Source organism: Erithacus rubecula (genome assembly GCF_903797595.1).
Source record: "Erithacus rubecula genome assembly, chromosome: 5".
Lineage (NCBI taxonomy): Eukaryota > Metazoa > Chordata > Aves > Passeriformes > Muscicapidae > Erithacus > Erithacus rubecula.
The window spans coordinates 30,837,966-30,861,685 of record NC_136687.1 but is presented as its reverse complement, the minus strand read 5'-3'; the positions used below and the strand labels follow the sequence as shown (position 1 = coordinate 30,861,685).

The 23,720-nt window shown below is 37.0% G+C and overlaps 1 protein-coding gene across 3 annotated transcripts in view; it reads left to right on the top strand.

Annotated features, from left to right (window-relative positions):
- The window catches only part of TENM3 (teneurin transmembrane protein 3), a 960,849-nt gene that overhangs the window by 887,286 nt on the left and 49,843 nt on the right, over window positions 1-23,720 (top strand). For 2 of the 3 annotated variants that reach the window (XM_079305926.1, XM_079305928.1), the window contains 5 exons: window positions 7,236-7,262; window positions 9,733-9,879; window positions 17,326-17,542; window positions 18,596-18,715; window positions 19,120-19,381. In XM_079305926.1, coding sequence (XP_079162052.1) covers window positions 7,236-7,262; window positions 9,733-9,879; window positions 17,326-17,542; window positions 18,596-18,715; window positions 19,120-19,381 — 773 coding nt within the window. The remainder of the gene's footprint in view (window positions 1-7,235; window positions 7,263-9,732; window positions 9,880-17,325; window positions 17,543-18,595; window positions 18,716-19,119; window positions 19,382-23,720) is intronic. The other variant, XM_079305927.1, reaches the window with a different exon arrangement.

Sequence of the window (23,720 nt, the reverse complement as noted above, 5' to 3'; positions counted from 1 at the left end):
GTCTTCTCTACATTTGCACATTTGCAGCACAGATAACCAGTGTTATGATGCCCACCATCATTTCAGTATTGATGCTAATTACCAAGCATAGCTCACTTTTCTTGGAAGTTTTAAATTCCTGACAATATTCACATATCAGAGTGGTTTAGTGTGTTGCATATTTATTGTACCTTAATGTATGCGCAGGAATTTTTCATAAATTTTAAGATTCTTCTGAAATCTTTTGTCCCTCAAACTTTAGTAATTACTTCTGTATGAATATATTCTGTAATTATCAAAATTCCTGAATTTATGTTTTTCATTAGTTATGGGTTTGTGGAATCATACCTGAATACAAGTTTCATCTTAAAAATAAGATTGTATCTGAATTAAGGTATGACCTTTGATATTCAAACAGTTTTCATCAGATAAAATCAATCAAATATTCAAAACTAATTATACCAAATATCAATTAGTTCACCACAGTAATGTGAGTGGAACCCGAGTGTCAAAACACCTGACTGCTTTGCAGTTGGAATTTAACAACAATATTTATACCTATACCTTTAGTGCAAAAAGCCTACAAGGAAAAGATGATGACTTTCTTGGCATCCAGAGGACTGATAATCACAGTTTAACAAGGTTTCATGAAAATTAGAACAATTTTGGGCTTTATATTTCCTGTGCCTAAAGGACATGTTATTAATTTCCCAGGCAAGCTTTGAATATGCCAAATATTTGTACATTTGGTAACCATAAAAATACTCAATTACCAGGTGAACTTAAGATAGAGCATGCATTTTTGGAACTGTGAAAAAAAAGTGAGTTATTGGTCAGGCCTTAACACATTTCAGGACCAAGTATCTCAAATACAAATTAACTGTTAGCATACTTTAAATTGCTAATCGGTTAATTTGCATTTAAATGAGGACCACATGTGAAGTTCAAGTTAGGCACATTTTCAGAAAGCAGCAGAATCCTCTGAGATGTGAAGAATTTTAAAGCATGTTGGGAAGCTGATTTGAGCTGAAGTGGCCAGAGAGTAAGTGCTTTTGTGTGTTGTATTGTTGCAATCTGCTCAGACCACATTCCATAAATACTTTCAGTCAGGAAGAAAGATGGAAACAATAATGCTTCCTATCCTGATCTATGCTCTAATGTGCTTTCAAGCTAAATTTATCTTTCATGCAGTTCTTAATGTGTCAGGTTTTTACCTGTATCTGAGGCAGGTCTTCACAAGTTTGTTGATTCAAATGGGCATCTGAACTTTTTCAGCCTGTACGTGTGGGATAGTTTTAACTCCTTAATGGCATATACACTTCCTTCTAAATCCTCTTCCAGCTAAACTAATACTAAATAGGAAACAACACTGCTCATGATCTTACCACTATTCCCAAATTTCCTATCTCTACTACATCCTTAAAAGTAACTCAAGCTTTTTTCCTAATACATATGTAGCTTTCCAGTGATAATGATTCAAAATCTCACTTTACAGTAAAATTGGGATGGTCTCCAGAACAAAAAGTCCAAAGGATAATGGGCTTATGTTCCTTTGTATATAAATCCCATAAATGATTACTGCAAAGAACAGTTGCAATTTTGGCAAAGGATAAATTGCAGTGAAGTCAGGTCCCTCTACAAATATTTTAAATGCATAAGTGATTAAGAAGGTTTGAGTTCAGGGTGACGAAAGTGTTTTGGCCTGTGTAAAGAGGAAAAGAAATAAAATTGTGTGAAACTATAATTCCACCCGTGTGCCCTCCTTTACAAGAAGGGCAAAGGGAAATTTAGGAGTAAAAAAGTATCAAAAGGGAAGAGTGTTTGTAATCCTCCTCTATTGGCAGCAATGCTCTGAACATATGGCATGTCTAAGACAAGGTTCTTACAAACTCAGAGAATGGATGACGACTATGAGCTGCTTACAGTGGAAGAACATGTGCTTTCAGTACTGTTCAGTGATGAATAGAAAGAATTACATTTGCAAATGATACCAAAGCCTGCTGCCCCCAAGCACTTTGGAAGACAGGACAAGAATTTAAAATGACTTTAACAAATAGCACAGACTATGAGAAAAATAAGGTGCAATTCAACAAATGCTGGCTTCTGTGCTTAAGAATAATCAGCTACACAAATCCAAGTTAGGAAGCAGTTTGCCAGGCAGACAACACTGTAGGAGATGCTGAATTTGACACGAGCAAACCTTTCTGAAGACAGGCTACAACAGTAGCTTTAAAATTTTGTGAATTCTGGACTTCTGTAAGTTTTTTGGTAGAGGCATGGAGCTCCTCAGAATTTGCATATGGATGCTTTTTTTAGTCATTCTTTAGGAGAGAAAACAGTTGCCCAAAGGAATCAGTATGCTGTTCCCTAGGTCTGCTGTGGGTAGGATAAGAAATGCTGGGTTTAAATATTGCAAGAGTTATTTGGCATTTTATGTTCAAAAGGTGGTTTAATTGTCAAAATAGTTAAACTATGGCTGGGTGGAAATGAGAGGAAATAAGGGTGATTTGGTATCCACATCAGGAGGAGTAAACCACCATAGACTGAGTCTTGAGTAGATTAGAGAAGTGAGACCACAGCTGTCAGCTCTGAGTTTTATATCAGTTCCCCCAAAACAAGCACAAAAACTTGTTTACAAACTACATTCTCCCTAAAGCTTCCAGTAAGTTTTCTCATCTGCTGGCAAGTGCCTGTGAAACGACTGATAAAGTGGGTGCCTCATCCCCTGCTACTGCTGGGCTTTACAGGGGGTAAGTAAGGCTCATAAGAAGTCCAGTGCACAGGATGAACTGGTTAAGGACGATTTTGAAGACCTGGATTCCACCTTGATTCTAACATGCATTTTCTGTTAGTTGTTCACAAATACAGACTTTAAAGAAGTGCTCTCTGACTATTCTTCACCTTCTGGGAGCAGGATTTGCACAAGTGTGAGCTGCTCAAAATGTTGGTTCATGTATGAAATACTTTATAATTCTAAGTATTCGAGAAAATCACATCATAGGTGCTTGTCACCAAGTGGATGGAGATTTCTCACTCTTGTTTCTATGCTTTAGTTTGTGGTAGAATGAGGTAAGAATGTATTCTCTTCATACCAGTAGTATGAGGATATAAATAATTGTGAGGAGTAAAGTGATAGGAAAGTCTGAAAGAGAACTGTTGCTTCTTTGTTAAGGTTAGCATAGTGTGCCTGCTACTAGGGCATCAGCTGTTTGTTGTTTGTGGGAGAATGAGTGCTGAATGAGGACTGTGAGCTGTGCACATTCACGATGGAAGAAGTGTATGAAAGTTATACAGATAGCCATAAACCCATCATTGCCTAAATTTTGCATGCTTAACATGGCCACTGGCATGGTATTCTTCTATGTGTTCAGGGGTTTTGGTGTATGGATTGTAAGCAAAGTTTATACAAATACTAAAAATTAATGAAAATAAGTGAAGATATTAAAACTTTCTACCTCTAAACAGATACATGTGTGGAAAGCTTAAGGGAAACAATATGGTGAAACATAGTGTGGTTTGCTGATGGTCAGTTTTTATTCCAAGAAAAACCTGCTGTCTCACTGTATGACACTTGGTGCAAGGTTATGTAGAAGTGTAAATGTGACTGATGCAAGTTATGTCATTCACACATTCCTGCAGAGGATGGGTATCTGAGAGCACTGAAGTTTGTGTGAGCAGCAAAGATACTTCTGCAGTCATTCACCAGGGAATGGGAATTGCAATAAGGAGTTGTGGAAGATGAGGAAGGAAGCAAAGCAGAGCTTGCTCCCTGAGAAGCAGAACAGCACTGTACATTGTTGCCAATACTGAAATTCTTTCTTCATCATGTCTCCTTTCTTCTCTTCCTGGCTTTGATTCTTTTCTTCCACACACCCCATCCCCCTTTTGGTTCTATTTTCTCCCTCTGTTTTCTTTTAGAGGAAAGAGGCTGTAATGCAGTAAGGAAGGGAGAAAGCTGATTCTATTAGTGGAGAGGAGGCAAGAGTTTCACTCACACTTGCAAAAGTAAAAAAACACTTTTAAAAAAAATTATTTAGGCTGATCTAGGTCAATATGGTGTTGGCCACGTTCATTTACGGTTTTGCTTCATGTCTGGTGGTGCTATGAGGTTAAATCTACTCTTACAGTAAAGTAATTTATGACTCTTGAGCTATTGAATTGACACTATATATATAGGCCTATATATACATTACAAAAACATGGGGCATGTTGCAGTCTAGTGTACAGATTAGTGTACAGATTACAAAGATTATGATGGGTGAAGATGTCTGATGGAGGATAATGATTTAAACCAATAGAGATATAAATTCACTATACAGTATTTAGAAGCATGTCAGCATTGTAATCCCATATGACAGAATAATCAGAATAAACCAGTGTTATAAGGACCAATTAAGGGACATCAAATCAATGGGTATATGACTCATGCTGATTTAAATGGGAGCTGATTGGAATAAATGGATTTAATACATACTTTTATTCTTAGGCTATTCTGTCATACCTGGAGGAAATAGTATATGAATAAGGAAGACACGGACTTACATCTCTGATAATGGGAGTCATTAAATAATTTTTTTAAAAAAAAGTCAGGGTTCTGACTGGTTAAGAAATATGCTGTGTTAAGTGTGAATTTGCCTGACTGTTACTGTTTCTTTGTAAAATCATTTATCTGCCACATATTTATATAAATACCCCCACACATCGATGGCATAATTTCTGTTTTATTTTGTATGAATTTTGAATGCCACTTTGATTTTTCTTGGGCTTTGAGTAGGCTAGAAAATGTACAAATCTTATATCTTCATTTTTGTTTTTTCGTTTTTTACTCTTGGAGTTATATGAAGTCCTTCTACTCCTGAATATAATATCAAGATATTAAATGGCACAGTCTTAAACTCTGCAAAAAAACTCTTGTAGGTATATTGTCTGGTCTGTAGTTGGATTTTTTAAGGATGTAAGATAACCTTTACATGGCAGATGTGTAAATACCTTGCCAAGGAGTACCTCCTGAGATGCTCCATCCTACTGAAGTGCTCCAAATCCCACCTGGAATTCTCTATACAGAGGAGGGAAAAGGCTTGTGTTTTTTATTTCTACACAGGTTCATTCCTCTTTCAGTTGCAGTGCTGTGAAGATAAGGAAGACAGCATGGCTAGTTAAACTACACTGCAAAATTATACAATTTTTGGTCATTCATTTTCTGCTTTGTGTTTTTTCTACAATGCTGCATATTAACCAAAATAGTTTCTAACATTGTCCCTAATGTCAACTGACCGTGAGTAAAAGGATGCTGGAAGGTAGAACTTACTCTCTGAGCACTACAGTTTTGTGGTTGGGAGCTGACTTCTTATGAGACTGCTGGATAAAAATCTCAAAAGAGTATTTTTTAATCTGTCTTGGGTTTGGGAGGTTTTTGTTGTTGTTGTTGTTTTCTTGTTGTTTGTTCATTTGGAGTTTTTTAATGAAGATTGGATTCTGAAAATAAATAGTGTATGGGGACTTTGGATTGCAGGGACTGTTTTCAGTTGCCTAGGAGGTTTTTTTAATCTTCTGTTACCTATCCTTACACTTGTAGAAGCATTTAATGTTTTACTGGTGGACAGATTAATTCCCCAGACAGACCTGATTGCTTTCATTTTATGAAATGAAGCTTGATTTTTTTCCTCCACACATATTGCACTGTGTTTTAAGCTGTATAGAAGCAAGGAGAATGATGCTGGATGAGTAAGAGAAGAATTTGATCCACCCTAAAATGTAGCTGTATCATTTTTCTTTTTATTTGTGGCTAATGTGAAAAGCTGCCTAGTTTGTTGCTGCTGCTTTAAATGTTCTCTAATTGATGTTTTCATCATACTGTGTCTTGCATTGACCTTACCATTATAGGGGGAAAAAAAAAAACACCCAAAAAAATTGTGTAGTGGACAGCTGACACTTTCTTCAAGAAAAAGGACCTAGAAAATTTCCTCCTCTTAGATATAGCAATGACTGTGCTTCCTGATATGTATTGTCTCCCTCACTGGAGGTTAGAGCAGCCTTTTTTCTGTTCATCCAAACTGGGGGAAAGGCTGTAGCTGGAAATGCCTTTGTTATCCATCCAAAGGGATCCTAGCAATGACAGGGAACTTGCCAGACAGGGCCTTCATCCATTAGGGATTTAGGAAAGTCAGATTTTAAAAGAGAGAGAGGCTGTGAGGGCTGTGTTGAGAGACCTTTTTCCCAGCAAAACCAGGGGATTGAATCCAGAGTTCCTGCTCAGCTTGGCATGTCCCCTCTGCAGTGGTCTGTAGTCTCCCATCTCCTTGGACATGGGTGGATGGCTTTGGTAGCCTGCAATGGACCTGGTGGCTTTTCTATATGACATTAACCCCTTTCACACAACTGCAGTGGATGTCTGTTTCCTGGAAGGAAGGAGGGAATATGTTACCCATCTGTGCTGTGTCTCATGTATTAAAAGTAGGCCCTGCTGCTTGAAATCCATCTTATGCTCTGTATGCCATTCATCCATCTGCCTCCTCAAATCTTTTGTGAAATCTTAAGTGTCATAACTTACAAAAAGAAGTCTTGCTATTCTTGTACATACCATGTTATTTATTTTTGTACATCTAAAGCCTAAGTTTTTACCTGCTTTTCAAAATAAAATGGATCATCACTCTACTAACCCCACTACACCCTCTTCCACCCCATATTTATAATACAGCTTGTTTTACATACTTGGTTTGTGTGCTCAGAAGAATAACTGTGACTGAATTGAGGCAGAAGAAAAAGATTTTCCTAAAAAATCTTGTTAATCCATTGAGAATTAAGATAGTGTGCTGGTTATGCTGTCAGTCATGAGTAACCTGCAAATCAAAAGTCTTCCCACATGGTTAGTGTTTTAAAGCTCATAAGCTATGGAGTTGCTCTTATGTTGTGTTGAAAATTGAATTTTTTAACTAGCTTTGATTATATTTTTGTTACATAGAAAATCAAAGCATGTGAAGAGAACTTAGAAAAAATGTAGTCTCAGAAATGCAGCTTCTCTTTTGCTTCTGCAGGCCTACTCTCTAAAACAGTTTCATTGATTCATGACAGTGTTTGCTGAAAAGAGAATTTCTTGAATTTTTAAAAGCCTTGAAATACATTTTCATTTTGTAATGTAAGACCTCTCATGTCAGGCACACCTGCTTGATTTGCATGTGAATTCTGAACAATTCTTGTTTCATGTGACACTTCTGAAATGTCTGTCTGTTTTTTTTTCTTTCTTTTTAATTCTCAAGCTCACTATTTGGATAAGATAGTGAAAGGTACTGTATATTTGCTCTTTGACATACCTTTATCTACATGGTTGTTTGGTTTTTTTACTATTAATATATAGTTAAAAACATACTAGTCTGGGCAAAAGAATCTTTTCTTACATACATTCCATGGATTATAAATATAAATCATATGGCTTTCAACTCATCTCAAAATTTTCCTATTGTTGTATGGTAACACTTTATCAGTAATTATAGAATTATGTACAAACTGTATACATGTATTAGATTTAATCTGAACCAATAACTGAAGATAGTATTCATTTGCTGTTTGGAACCCTTTTTTTGTTAGTTTTGTCATTGGACCTCTACCTACAAAACTAAATTTTAGGGAAAAGAACAAAGAGATACTCTTGTCACAGAATGAATGTCATTAGTTCTAAAGAACAGATTAATTATAGAGATGTGTGTGTTTATATACTGACACATCAATAGAATTCCCAAGGCTTTTAAGCCTTTGATTATTTTAATGTAGAAAATGTATAGGAAATTGTTACTTTTATCTTGTATGAGTCTAGAAAAAATCTTTTATAGTCTATGCAACATTTTTAGTTAAGAGGTTCAAGGATGAAAAAGCCTAACATGAAACAACAAAAATTCTTCTATCTTCAGTTATGGTGAAAAATTGTTTTAGAAAAATGTTTAAAATATTCCTACCCCTCTTTCCCTGAGTATTTTCCTTTATTCCTTGTGTTTTTTCGTTAGAATATGGCAATATTGATGGCAATATCCAGGCTTTCACACAATAAGTCTTGAGTGTACCCAGTTGACTCCTAAATTGCTTTGTCAGTATTGCAGTTATATATGTAAGTCTACCATAAGTCAAACAGAAGAAATACTAAGGAAAAAATATATCTCAGTACATTAAGAAATGCTATTAGCAGCTGCAGTCTGAAAGAATAAAAGTAGCAAGACTAATTTCACAGCATCCATAACTGTAGCATTCCCTTCCTTCCTCACAAGAGGTTTTACTGATTCTCTGTGTTCTACAAGTGATTTGACAAGAGTTAAGCACCCTTTATAACTTTTTTCTGTATGTTTGTAATTTGGAGCTGTAAGGTTGAAAGGAGTCAGTAAATCCGAAATTCTTTAGAAGAAAAAAGCAACTTACTTCTGAAAAAACACTCTAAGCTTAACCAAAAGAAGGTTAGTTGACAAAGATAAGTGTTCTAAAAAGTGAAGAATTGTGTACCCAGTTACTTAGGGTTTTTGGATGAAAGTTTACAGAAAATTGTTGTGTCCAGAAATATCTGATTTGTAGCCACCTTCTCATAAGATAGTTAGTGCCATATCTGTACTTGCTTCTGTCAGTATCTTATCACAGTCATAGATAAGGAACACCAAATTCTACATATTTATAGCGTTGTCATCCTCATACAGATCATGTTGGCTGCATGCCAGATTTCATCACTAGGAAGTGACAGATACTGTTTATTTTTTAATGCAATGTTAGACTGAAAACAATTATCGATTTTGGATATATTAAATTATGTTAATTGTTTCCCAAATTTTCCCTCCTTGGCCATAAAAGCAGACAAGATAGGATATAAAGGTAACAGCACAAAAGCCTTAGGGAGATTGTCACAAAAAATCACTCTGCTATCTGTCTTGAAGCACGTCACTACCGTGTTTTTGTTCAGTCTATTGTTTATTGTGGTCCTTATGGTATTTCATTTTGTCCGTCCTAAGTAATCAAATACGCACAGCTATTACATTGAGTTGGAAATCCTGTTGGTCCTGTCCCATCCGTATGCAGCCTGAATCCTAATGTTTGTTAGAATAGATGCTAAGCTGCTTCACTATTCCTGGGCTTTGCTTATTCTGTGAAAAGGAATGTATTTTTGGCATAAAGTATAGTCATTAAAACTGGCCTATACTTTGTGCAATTATTTAACGCACTGTAATTTCACATGAATACACGGCAACTCTGAGACCAGATAAAGTTAACCTTCTCTTTTATTACTTGCCTAAAATCATACTCATTTTCCTGCTTAAGAATTTGGAGGGATTTGTTCATAGTAACAGGGAGTTTAATCATTTCTGCCAGTAATTAATCATTATTGCATAGAGCAAATAATGATCTATTCTATGAGCACAGAAAAATGTATCATTTTACACAGCTGGATTTGCACTATGCACTCATCTCTTGTTACTTTGAAAAAAAAAATTAAAAAACCAAACTTAATTTTGTCTGGCCTGCAGGTATTTAGAGGATTGGTGCATTTATTTCCTGCCTGTACAGGTAAGTGGTGTCTCAAGTGTCAGGCCAATCAAAGATGCCACTTTGTTAAGAATTACGTTCCCCAGGTAATGTTGCTGTTCCACTCCATGTGCAATTACAGTATTTGTGCTGTTCTTAAGGCCTGTTTCCAATAAGTGTCCCTTGTTTGTATTTTTATTTTCTTTTTATAGTATTGCAATATTTAAATCATTTGTGCTTTTTCTTTGTCTGTTTCAACAGAGGGCTGCCCTGGTTTGTGCAACAGCAATGGGAGATGCACACTGGACCAAAATGGCTGGCACTGTGTCTGCCAGCCAGGATGGAGGGGAGCAGGTTGTGATGTAGCCATGGAAACTCTCTGCACTGACAGTAAGGACAACGAAGGAGGTAAGAGACAGCAACTGGATCTTCAGCTCTGGGAGAGCATGTTGAGGAACAGAGAATTTTCAGTCAGGTGATTAACACTGCCATGAGAACGGTGCACACATTTGACTGGCTCTTAGCTCTGTAAGGATATGCCATGGTCTTCAGTGCTTCTTTATGGCATATCAGCAGAGCCTTACAAGCTGCATGTGACAGGTGAGATGTGTACTTAGAAAAAGATAGTGTCACCTTTGTTTCCATGCAGTGTTCTTTTGTAATGGAAAAAATCATTGTTTCGACTCAGTGAATTGTTGTAGAGGGGAAAAAAAAAAAAAGAAGGAATTCAAATTTTCAGTGATCTCACAAGGAAATTGTCCCAAGAGAAGAGGCCGAATTGGGAGCTCACATTTTGAACTATGCTGCAATTGCTGGAAACAATTGGTTGCCCAGCCTACAGAGATCTTATCTCTCTATAGCCTTTGAATGCTCACATAACTGACAGGACACTCCTAGTAGCCTTTTCTTTTTTTGTTTTTTTTTTTCCCCACAGTCTGTCATTCAGGTGACAGGTAACAATCTGCAGCAAGATGCAGGCAGGACTGCTAACCTAAGGAATCAATCTAATGTTATTGTTGTAGTCTAGGAAAGCTAGAGGGGCTGTGACTTAGCATGATTCCAGAATGACATTAGGAAAAAAAAAAGAAACAAGATTAAATGTGAATGCAGTCCAATATTAGATCAGCATAATGCTTTTATTGTCTGTCTTTCTTCCCCTTCTCTCATCAATTCTTTTTGCTTAACACCTTCAGATTCAGAGAAGAGATAAAAACTCCATTAGGGCCTCTGGATGATGATAAAGTCATCTGGGGCTTTGTCTTTCCGTTTCAGAATGTGCCTTTCCTCTGCAATTACTGGTTGACTCTTTGCTCTCATATCCCTACTGCAGCTGGGATCTTAGACATCACAAACTATAAATAACAGCAGCATTTACTTCCTGAGGAAAATAAGTAACACGGTTAAAACTGTGCTCCTGTTTATTACTGTACACATCATTTGACTTGTCACCATTCTCCATCATATATTATATATTTTGAGGCAGTTTTCCATACTTAGGGGCCTAAAAAGTCTGATCCAGACTCCAGTAGAAATGTGCTTGTTTGGGGAATTAAGTTCAAGTGGGCCAAGGAATTACAAGATAAGGAAAAAAAGAAATGAGCAAACATGAAGAGACACAGTGAGGAGGAGAAGAAACTAGATAGAAGCATAAACAACTTAAAGAAAAAAATATATTATGTAGGGGGGAAAAACAGGAAAAGACATGAAAAGCCCAATAGTAGGCTAAAACAGATTCAGTAAATGTTAAAGACCATACAAGGATGTGACATATGACAGCAAGAGTCAGGAACAGGTAATGGAGCAGTAGGAGGAAGAAGGACAAAGTGAACAGGAATGCATGTAAATAGAATAAGAGAAAAGAATTTGCTCCTTCAGACTGAAAACAATAATAGCTTTTTGTGGGGAAAAGGAACAAGGAATTGGAGCAGAACAATCTGATAGGATGGCTTAAAGAAGAAAGAATTATTTTGGGGAAAAATAACTAATGCTGATATTTTGGTGGTTTTTTTCTCTTTTTCATTTCCTTTTTTCATATTGCCTTTATGGACATCATTATGCAGCTATGCATGAGGAAGGGGTTGGCCAAGCATTTATTTTGCTGTGATTGGCCTGTATAATGCTATTTTTCATGGCATTTCTCTTATTTTAATTTAGGGTAAGAAAGTCTCCTTTGTAAGCTGCCTGGAAAGAGAAGTAGTATTACTTCCCTTTCTTGCAATCAATCCACTAATCTCCAAGCAAGCCATTAAAATTTCTGACAGCTACAGGGAATGGCAGAAGTATTCTTCTGCTGTATTTGTTTATCGTGGGAGATTAGGTTATCTGAGCACTTGTGCTGAATTTATAGTATGACTGCAGGTAGTGTGATCTACATCTCACTAGGCTCAGTGGTTATATAATTAAAGTTATCTCAGTTCTTGTCTGTTTGATATGCTGTGGTTAGTGTTTATGCTTTATCCTACACTGGGTAGAATATATTTCATATATTAATATGAGCACAGTTCTTTAATAAAAGTGTCTGCTGTTCCTTTGATTCTTAGCTCTTTCTGGGACTCATTATTCAAATTCTGTGAACATAAGCATCCTAAGGATCCCAATGGGAGTATTCTCCATAGGAAATCCTAATGGCATCAAGGCATCCCTGAGTATTTTCCCTTCTAGATACTATTGACATATGATGGGAAGATTATTACTTATCTTCCTTTCAATGCAGATTTTTCAGAGTCTTGGAAATTATTTCCGTTCTCATTAAGGCTCACTCTTTATTTTCCCCTATGTTTGACTAGATTTTTCTTTGCATTTTAACAGCCCACAAAGAAAGTGTATGCATCAAGCAGATCTTAGTCTGAATTAAACTCCTAGTGACTTTGTGAGGAGAGGGAACTCAGAGCTGTCTGTGGGTGGAATAAGCCTAACTTCTTGGGGAAAAAAAGTGTTACTATTATACGTGAACAAGGTAGGCCATGCTTTACCACTGTAGGAAGAATAAGAAACAGGAAGAGTCACTGTTTACTCTTTAGTTTAGATGGGTCCTTATTGAACAGATTCCTTAGTTAAGTTTTAAGTTTGCTTTTTATTAGCTCCTGTCCAATTATTTAGAGTAGTTACAGGTTTCTGTGAGCAAGATTTAAGGGATCATTAATATTCTTTCTTTGCTGAAATGAAAATAAATACTGATAAAGCAATAAAAAATAAAATACTGATAAATACTAATACTAATTAATAAAAATAAATACTAATAAAGCAAAGCATACTTAGCACTAGTGTGGTTTTTTAATTACTTGCATAGTCCAGGACAGCTTGTTCCTGGCAAACCAGGATAGTTCAAATTCAGCCAAAAGATTGTCTAAACCAAGGCCTCTTCTCTGATAGTGGCTAATAGCTGTTGCTTAGCAAAACATTTTAATAGGGTAGATGTGAACTTACATTTTCCTTTGTATGCTAACAGGCTGCTAATTAAAGTGAGGAATTACTGCCACAGAATGTTTTGAATATCAGAAGAGTTGTTAAGTGCAAAGATAACCCAAGCTAAGGAAATTGCAGGAAGTATCTACTTGAACTAGGAGTGATTCAGTGGCATTCCTGTGTTCTCTGACTTATGCTCTGACACTTCCCATTATTCTTCAGCTTTTTGATTGCATCTGTGGTAGCTGGTGAATCCTGGATTCATATATATCATGGGATTTATCCACAGTGGCTCCAAGATTTCTTTCTGGAGTGAGAATTCATTTGGAGCCCCACATTTCTTATTTTAGACTTCTTCATTCAACAGTAAAGCTGAATTTCAGTATACTATAGGTATGCTTGTAGAGGTACTGCAATAGTAACATTGAGCAAGGTCCTTGCACACTCTTTAGAAATAAATCAAGGGCTGTTTGTGCTTTTCTGATCAGCTGTTCCTACAAGGAGTCATTTTGATGTCTGATTGAGTCCATTCATTATAGCCTGTTGCAAAAGGTATGTAAGGATAACTGATATTTGTTTATAAAGTTTTCTGTCCTGTCTCTTGCCTTAGTTTGCCAGTCACTAAAACTGTCCTGGTGGAATGGCCAGCATCATAGTTCCAAAACTGTATTCTTCCTATGTAGGCATTGAATTTCACTCTATGGAGACTTTTGTTCCCTAAATATATAATCAACTTCTTTACCAAGAATGGGATTTATCTAGGTCTTTGGCTATCATCTCCCCTTGACACTGGCAGATCTTTTGCCCAGGACTTACTTTGTCTTCCTTCCAGCAGTTTTATTCAATTCAAAAACAAGCAGTCCCACTGATCTTATTTTTCAAACATGCATTGTGGGGACCCTCTATCTTGACTTCTTTCATTTAATCACAGAGCCTGGAGAAAAGAAAGCTCGGGTTGAGTTGAAAGTGACCTTTAAAGATCATCTTGTTCCAATCCCCCTGCCTTGAGCAGGGATGCTTTCCACTACACCAGGTTGCTCAAAACACCATCCAACCTGCTATTAAATACTGCCAGGGATGGTGAATCCACAACATCTCTGGGCAACCTGTTCAGTGCCTCACCTCCCTCAAAATTATTATTTCTTCCTAATCTAAACCTGCCCTCTTTCAGTTTAAAGCCATTCATCCTTGTCCCAACACTATCTGCCCTTGTTGAAAGTCCCTCTCCAGGTCTTGCAGGCTCTCTTCTGGTATTTGGAGGATGCCAAGGTCTCCTTGGAGTTTCTCTTCTTCAGATTGAACAACCCCAATTTGCTGAGCCTGTCATCATAGGAAAGGTGTTCCAGTCCTGTCATCTTCCTGGCCTCCTCTCGACTCACTTTAACAGGTCCATGTCCTTCTTACACTGGGGCCCCAGAGCTGGATGGGGACTCCGGGTGGGATCTCACAAGAGAAGTTTTGATGGTTTTATGAATCTCTCCAAATAAGCACTTCTGTGAGCAGCCCATGCTCCACTGCAATTCAGTGCATTTTGTAACAAAGGAAAAAGTAACATTAGTCAAGATTTTTACAGCTTGATTTTATCTTTTGAAGGAGAAAACAATAACATAGTCATTACATTTTTTGTATATATAGGACCACTTACATCTAGAACAAAAAAATATAAATAGCCTTCTGAGACTGATAATGACTGTCCAGCTGCCTGTAGGAGTTTCTATTTTCTTTATAATTTCACTGTCATGTTTGAGTGATATAACTGACAAGGCACTGTTGAGCTAAGTCTCATATTTTTCAGGCTAAACCAAATCCATCAATAATTTTGCAGAGCCATTTCAGAAAGGAAATTTTACTCTTTCTGGCACTGTGCAAAAGAGTACTTGACTTAGTGGTACTAGATAGCTCTAGTCACATAAGTACAAAGAAAGAATGAAAAATGTTTTCTCAAGTTATAAGGAGCCAGATTCATAACCATCCGTCACTCGCCTGGGCAAGTTACTGATAAACTCCTCAGGAAAATAACAAACAGCATATCCCTGTATCTTGGCTGGTGAAAATGAGATTCTTTCTCTGATTGATGTTAGTGGAGAGGCTTGTAAAAATGCATTTCCAGCTGATTAGTTCAGAAGGTGTCAATCTCATGCAGTTTTATGACCTGCAGACTATACTCCAGATGTACATTTGCTTTTTATAAACTAACAAAGATGAATGGAGAAATTTGAGCATTTTTTTGGCAATTGCACCAGATATTGCATGGGGGACCATTCAGATAAATAACACCTTAAAAATATTCTTTTAACCATCAGTACCCCCAGCTTTGACAACAAGGGAGGTCAGTACTTCAGCTAGGAAAGGGTTTTATATTTTGCAAGAATGAGACTAGAAAATCACAAGAGTCACAGCCTATTTGAGGTTGGAAAGGCCTCTGGAAAGCATCCAGTCCCACCCCCTGCTCAAAGCCAGATTATCTAGAGCAGATTGCTCGGGTATGTACCCAGTTTGGTTTTGAATGTCTCCAAGGATGAAGACTTCACAACTTCCCTGAGCAATTTTTACAGTATCCAGCCACTTTAACAGTATAAAATGTTTTTCTGCTGTTTAGACTAAATTTCCTATGTTCCAGTTTGTGCCCACTGCCTCTTCCTTCCTGCTGGGCACCACTGGAAGGTGACTGTCTTACACCCTTCCATCAGGTATCTGTACACGTTGATGAGATGCCCCCTGAGCTTTCTCTTCTCTAGGCCCTCAACTCCCTCAGCCTTTTCATATAGGAGAGATGTGTCAAGCCCTTTACAGTCTTCATGGCCCTTCACTGAGCTTTCTCTGGTATGTCTGGTCTCTTGTACCAGAAAGCTAGAGCTGTGTGCTCCTAATGCAGCCCAGCATGGTATTGGCACCTTCTTTGCTGCAAGGATGTGTTGTTGGCTCATGTTAGTTTTGTGTCCATCAGGACTTCCAAGGTCTTCTCCACAAAGCTGTTACATTGCAGGAGGTTGTTCTTCCTCAGGTGCAGGACTTTGCACTTCTCATTGTGGAAACTTCATGTGGTTCCTGTCAGCCCATTTTTCCAGCCTGTCAGTGTCTGTCTGTATGGCAATGTGACCCTCTGGCATATGCTCATCCCAGGAAAAATCAATGTTCTCTCTTATCTCTTAAAAAAGTTTTAACTTTGATATACTTAATTGTGCTTTTTTCAGCCCTTTTATTTTCCTTGAATTGATTTCAAAGTCAGGAAAGTTAAATAAGCATTTTAGATGTGCAAGAACAGAATAGAAATCCCACTCCTTTACTATTTTGCCAGTCTAACTGATCCACATAGCACAGCAATACTTAGAAGAATACCTTTAGAAGACCTCTGTTTACTTACACTCTTTCACCATATGTTTGAACAAAAATGGATAATATTTTTCCCTTCAGAAAGAAGTTTTACTCTAAAGGGAGATTCTTTTGTGAGATAAGCAGTCATGGGTTTCCTCCGAGTGCTACATTGGTATGTTTTTCAGTTCAGTGCAGCAAGCAAGCTCCCTGTCTAATCTAAATGGAATAATAAAATGTTTGAGCTATTTCAGTCTTGCTGTTCTTTTGGGGAAACAATTATCAGCTCTGTGATACCAGATTACATTCATCTAGAAATTTTCTGTAGCCGACATTTCCAGGCTCATTTTCCTTATGACTTTACTTACAGCAAATTAGTAGTTATCAATTTGATCTTGATTTTAATCTTTGATCAAATTAGATTTCCAGTGATGTGACAGATCTAATGTTCTGCATATGGGAATATTTCAGCACAGAAGCATAAAAGCACCCATGTGTTTAAATCTTGTTTATACTGGCCAGCATCTTCCATCAGTTTATTCAGAATAAAATCTGAATTTTAAATACAGATTTTGTTCTCTCATACATTTTCATGTAAAAAAATTGTGTAAATTGCCTTGACACTACCAGCAAAATCTTTTTGCCAAGGTATAAAGAAATCCACCTTGATACATGTTGTGAAATATTTAAAGCTACTTGCAGCATAGATATTGCTTAAAAAACTTGAGGAAAACAGCAGAGTGGGAGTTACTTCTTTTCTCTAGCAAGTCAAATAACCTCACAAAGAAGCTAATTAGGCCCACCTAAAATGTTTAATATTTATAAGCTAACAGTGTATGCAGAGCCTGAGTGCCTTCATTTTCTGGTTTGTTCAACATGTCTTTAGAAAAGCATTTAATAAAAAAGTTCATTTTTATGTGATACTGAGTATATTTTGCTTGCATGGATTTCCATGGGAGTTTAAGAACTCAGTAGAAACAAAGTCTCTTTCTTTAATTGAAAGCGGATTCATTAAAATCTTAATTATGAGTATTCTTTCATACTACATAATTTTTTCATCTCCCTGCTGGCTGGCTCATTCCAATGCATAGGGGCAGGAGGAAGAGTTTGTTCATTTGTGTGACTTTCTGCCAACAGATGGGCTAGTTGACTGTATGGATCCTGACTGCTGTTTGCAGAGTTCTTGCCAAAACCAGCCTTACTGTCGTGGACTGCCTGATCCCCAAGATATCATCAGCCAAAGCCAGCAGTCGCCATCTCAGCAAGCTGCCAAAGCGTTCTATGACCGGATCAGTTTCCTCATTGGAGCTGACAGCACCCATGTCATACCTGGGGAAAGCCCTTTTAATAAGAGGTGAGCCTGACTCCTCCTGTACTCAGGAGCACAGAAGAAACTGGAAAGTGTGAGATCCACGTGAGAAGAAGATCCGCTATGACCATGAATTTCTGGTGTGGATTTTGAGCAAAGACCTTTTCTCTTAATAAATCAAATTGCTTGTTTTGTCTCATTTCCTGCAAAATTTACCAGTGCCATTAGGTTACACAAGGTACTTGCCATGCTTAGTATCTGTATTCTAACAGGGCACTTCATTAATGATTAAATAAATCTTTATTTAACCAGTTGATTTGGGCTAGCACAGTTGGAAATATATCAAAGCAATGAAAACACTTCAGAAGGAAAAGCAAAGCTGCACTTTTTAAACTGAGCTCACTAAATAATATAAATTATGAATTAATGTAATAGAACCGTTAAGTGCACGACAGTATAATTGCATAAACTATTTGACTGGTGCTCTATGAAGCAGTAATGACCTGAAAATAAGCCAGTAACAGGAAGCAGGTGTCTGGGATCTCACTGAGTGAAAGAAGATGATTTACACTAGAACTACTGCGTTTGCAGTAATTTAACAGCATTAATGTGTTTGGGCACAGCAGTTGATTAAAAGTTGTTGCACCAATGTTCCTTATTGCTCTTTTAAATTTTCTACTTCATAGTCCCTGCAGTTTTACAGATTGCTTTGATACTAATTGAAAAGTACATTTTTCTTTACGAGTCTGCCAAAAATATGACTTATAGTGAGAACATACAGAGTTTATAAGTTCTTAAAATTCTTCAGTTAATTTCTGGTCTTAGTAACTCAGTACAGTCAAAATAAACCAAAGTAAAATCAACAATACTGAAACAAAATTATTATCTGCAGATTCTAAGGCATTTGTTTATACAGTGTAAATTATGTGAACTTGCAAAAGGGTTAGAGTCTGAGGAATGTTTTTTAAATGATAGTTGATAGCATGTGGAGAGGGGTGGGTGGGTAAGGGTGGATGTGTGCATGTTCACTCACTAGCTTTTGTTCAGAAAGAACAAAAACACCCAAACCTGTAATTTGACCCTGCATCTTTTTCATAGTCTTGCATCTGTCATAAGAGGCCAAGTATTAACTGCTGATGGAACACCACTCATTGGAGTCAACGTTTCCTTCCTACACTATCCAGACTATGGATATACAATCACTCGCCAGGACGGAATGTAAGTTCCTTTTGAAGCACTTATAAGTCATAAACACAGCAAAGGTGTTACTGAAGAGCTCCTTGTAAAACTGAGATGAGAAAATAAAGGGGAAAAAAGACATTAGCAAACTGATTGACTAAAGTTGTACTTTGTACATTGTTAAAATGTAAAACACACTGATTATTATCTACTTTAGAAGTAGGAGGACTTGCTTAATTTAAACGTAGCATCCCAAATTCTCTGTTCTTTCTGTGCAGTATAATGTAATGTAATGTAATTTAATTGATTTCTCCGTTGTTCCCAGTAGAGCCATTCTGCATTCAGAGCAGAACAATGGAATGAAGAATCAATCAGTAAAATAGAGGCTGTGGATGGCTTTGGGAATTTGCTGACTAGCTAGCCCTCTTGGGGTTTTTTCCTAGGTTTGACTTGGTAGCGAATGGTGGCGCCTCTCTGACACTGGTGTTCGAGCGATCGCCGTTCCTGACACAGTATCACACAGTGTGGATTCCCTGGAATGTCTTCTATGTCATGGATACCCTTGTCATGAAGAAGGAAGAGAATGACATTCCCAGTTGTGATCTAAGTGGATTTGTAAGGCCAAACCCTGTTATCGTGTCATCACCTTTATCCACTTTCTTTAGAATTTCTCCTGAAGATAGTCCTATCATCCCAGAGACACAGGTAAGGTGTGCTTCAAGTAAACACCATTTTATCCCAGGCTAGTGTTCAGCAACCAGGAGGAAAACAGTGCACTGCTGTTCAAAAATAAGTAATGCTGAGTAAGTGCTAGGAATTTGCAACATGTGATTATTTTCAGACTAATTTATTTATTCTATGGGATTATTTTTAAAAATTACATCTGAAAAAGAAAAGTAAGAAAGCTGTGTATACATCAGTTTTACATTTGTTTGCATCACTTAGTTTACAGAATGTGTTTACCATTCAATCACTGGCCCATATAAAGGACACACTATAGTAAATTGGCCTTTTAGGATTGCCCTCTTGTTAGAAGTCACCTCAGAGTCTGAAAACATAAGGTGTTTTTCCACTGTGTTCTAAAGACACACAAGTTTGAAAGTCCTAATAAATAGTATGGCAAAGAGTTTTTTTTAAAGTAAAAGAACTCTGCAACACTAAGAACAAGCCAGTGAGCTTGTGGTCTAATTAACTTCTTCAGAACTTGGAATACCAAAAGTAAGACTTAACATCCCAACCTTGATTTAAGTGGAAAAAGCTGTGGTTGAAATGAGTTGGTTTTTTTTCATTTTCCCAGGACAGGTATATTAGATTCCTCCATCTCAAATAATAATCACTAGTAAAATTAATAGTCTCTTGGCTCTTAAAGCATTTCAGTTGCATTTTAAGAAGTAATATGTGTCACAGTGTTGTTTTTTGAACTTTTCCTAGTAAAGCAGTCCTTCTTCTGCCTCCCTCTCTCTCTCTCGCCCCTATTTCCACAATGTCATAATTACATAGAGCACTCTTTTTCATACTCACTAAGAAATGTCCTTGCTTCTTCAAGAGAAGCACTGAAAATGTATTCAAATGTTTTCATGCAGAGCTCTTAAGAAAAGAGCTAAATCATTAAGCAATTCATGGTAGGAGCAGTTTTAAAGGAAAGATGTAAGAGAATTACAACTAAACACTCATACAAATCTAGACTGTGCTAGGAAATTGTTGCTTTTATCCTCACTATCATTTCTGTGCCTTTGATAGCTGCAAGTCAATTAAAAGAAAGTATTTGTAAAACAGAGTCCACTGAAAAACAGCTCTGATTTACTTGTTTTGGCAACAGATGATAGATTCAGTTCCTGAAATTATGGAAAATGGCTTAGAGAGATATAAATCAGGAAAAAAGTTATGATAGAAGAATGTCAGAAAATAGAAATTTTAAAAAACACTTGTAGTGTCTAGGTAAACAAGTTATTTCATGAGCAGTGGGACTAATGAGGTCTGGATTCCTACTAATTCCCACCCACTGCTGTAATTCCATATGTCTGTCACATCCAGTCCTTCCCTGCAAGCTGCATTCAGCCTTTTCTTCTTTCTCATGGGGGTCCCAAATTGAATACTACTTCCCTACCAGAACCCTTTTTTTTACAAACATAAAGGAACTGAATTATCTTTAGAGATTTCTACTGTTACGTAAAATATGGTTGAAATTGTCTACCAGGTTCAAAGTTTGTGAGGTGGGAGGTCTGATAGGCAAGACTGTTGGGTCAAGTTGTCTCCCTAGGAAACCAGCTGGAAGGAAAGATATTCTCAATGGATTCTAGGCAATTGGTGCTGCTGGGTGATTTATGATGAGGGAAAATGGTACTCTTGTTCTGTATGCAAAACTCCAGTTCAGTACTATGTAAAAAAACATTAAGCAGCATTTTATTCTATATTCTTTGCTTATCCCATGTATAAATATCCCACACATAATTTTCTGCTTCAGCAAGTGGGAGCTGCACAACTGTGACTGGCATGTACCCCTTCGGGTCAGGTTCCCCTCAGAAATGCATAATGCTCAACAGTCTGTCACCTGAAAAAATCACTCATTTCATAAAAGATGGGCAGAACCAGATTCTATTCAAAACTGTATGTTCAGCTCCAGAGGAACTGCTGCTGATCTTTCCACATAAAAAGGGGTAATGCCAATCTAAAGTCTGTGAGGCTGGAGGAAAGCACAGAGAAATAAGCCATTCCCTGTGTTCTTACAGTCACTATTAGCCACCCTGTTCGTGTGCTGTGACAGCACTCAACTGTCATGTACTGCAGGAGAAAATGATGTGCTGCTGTAATCATCATCCCTTGAAGTGCTTCATCATCCCTTGGAGATAATGTTTCCAAGAGTGTACTTAGTGACTTATGAATCCCAAATTGATCAGAGGGGGAATTAAAGTCTGTGCCAAAGGAGCAGCATGAAAGAAAATTGAAAAAAAAAAAAAAAAAATAAGGGCAAGCAAGGGGAAAAAACAAACACAGTGGGTAAAGAGGTGATCACAGACCCAGCAGATCATTACTCAAGAGGGTTGATAATAACATGTTAACTAAATTTGGACTGCTTAGGCATGATTTTATCTACTATTAATTGCAAGTTACCATGCTTTGCCTAGATTTAAGTAGCTGAGATTAATCAGTGTGGAATGAGGCAATAAACTGCATTCAGATGAGGGAGTTCAGGTTAAGCTGGAGCTGCTTTGATATATTAGGTAATATTGTTTCTTTCTTTTTCCTAATAATTTTCTAAAATGTTTGGTTTCCATATGTTGCCATGTGGTCTGGCAGAAACCCATGTGAGTCATAGTGAGCACTTCTGAAACTAAGTATTTGAGTGTTTCCCTCTCCTAAACTTCTATTATCCACTGTTACATGTGCTTGCAAGATGCCTTCTGCAGGTCCTGATCCTCTTGTTTCCATCACTTCAAGTATATGAGAGAATGAAAACTGGGTATTTTTCTTCAGGTTATATATTCAAGGTTCTTCTCCTCAGACTCTCACTACTGGCAGTAGTGTGGCAGAAGTTGGCAAAATTTCTTTAGGAATTCAGAGGAATTCAGGATAAAATAATAAATTATTTAATAAAATTAAAAATAAAATAAATTATTTTATTAAATAATTAAAAATATTTTTAATAAAGAATATTGGTAATTTCAGAGTGGCTAGATTTTCAGCAAAGAAATTAACCAATCTTAACATTTAAGCTAACAACATAATAGGATATCTAAAAATACTAAAAATCTTAGTGTTCTGTGAATGCTGCACCCTAATTTTACCTACCAAAAATCTTCAGAATTTCAACTTCATACTGAGAAAAAAATGGAGATTATTTGTGGAATTGAATATCTTCATTTATATATCTCCTTCTTTTCCAGCATATTTTATGGCTTTCTTCTCTTTTACTCTCTGTTTGAGACTTTATACATACCTTTTTTTTTAATTTTGTTGTAGACACATTTTTATATTTCTATATGTATGTGACCTTTTCTTACCCCTCTTCTCTGTGGTACCTAAACCATGTTTTAAGTCTAGAAAAACAAGTATTTTTATCCTTTTTATTTCTCCTTGATTTAAATGCCAATTTAAGAGCCTCAGTTGTAGGGGAAGGCTTTTCTTTTTTTTTTTTTTTTTTTTTTTTTTTTTGGAAAGGAAAACATTTTTTCTGTCTTGAAATGAGCAGTTTCAGCTTCTACTTAAAAGTATAATTTTGGTACTCCTTAATATGAGTCTTTATGTAATAGCAGCAGTTGCCAGTATCTAAAAATGCCATCTTTTCCCCTCTCAAACCTAGATCATGTTACTTTTTAATGCAGCAGCTTGGCTGTTACTTCTCAGCAAACAACCTTTTTCTGACACTAAGACTAAAGTTTGCACTTGTTCATGAAATTTGTCCTTAAATCCTCTTTTGAATTTGTTCAGTTTGCCAAAAGAAAAATCACAACAATGCAGCAGGCATTTCTCCCCCTAACTGAATTACTTATTCAGTGTTCTGAATACCATCAGAGTATGTCAGTTGAATCATATCATATTTTGGAGCAGGAAAGCATTGTAGAGCCTGGAGAGCTTTAGTCCTGCTGGCCAGGAGAGACGAGGAGTCTTGCACAATTTATGTGACTTGGACACCTGCTCGAACTCTCAGGACAGCAACAAACTCTGTGAAAATTGAGGTGACCCTTATCTCAGTCCCCTAAATTAAATATTTCATCGCTGTCTTTAGGAGAAGGTTGATCATCCATAAGTAAAATGTCAGCCATTAGAATTTGGTGCTTGGGCAATAACTCAGTCCCCTTAGGGTATCAGCCTTTCTGAAGGTAGTTTGATACTCACTCTGGAAAAGGTGAAATACAGACAGCTTGCTTGTGTTGGTGATTCCTGATGTGACTTTTATTCCTGGTGACTTTCCCGATTGCTTTACAATTGATGTGTTGTCATGGCTCCCATAGGAGCTCTCTGCTGTGCCTGATGATTTACCTTTTTGGATGAACATTAAACTGTTTAATTCTCTTTGTAATGCTTGATTCTGGGAGGGAGATTG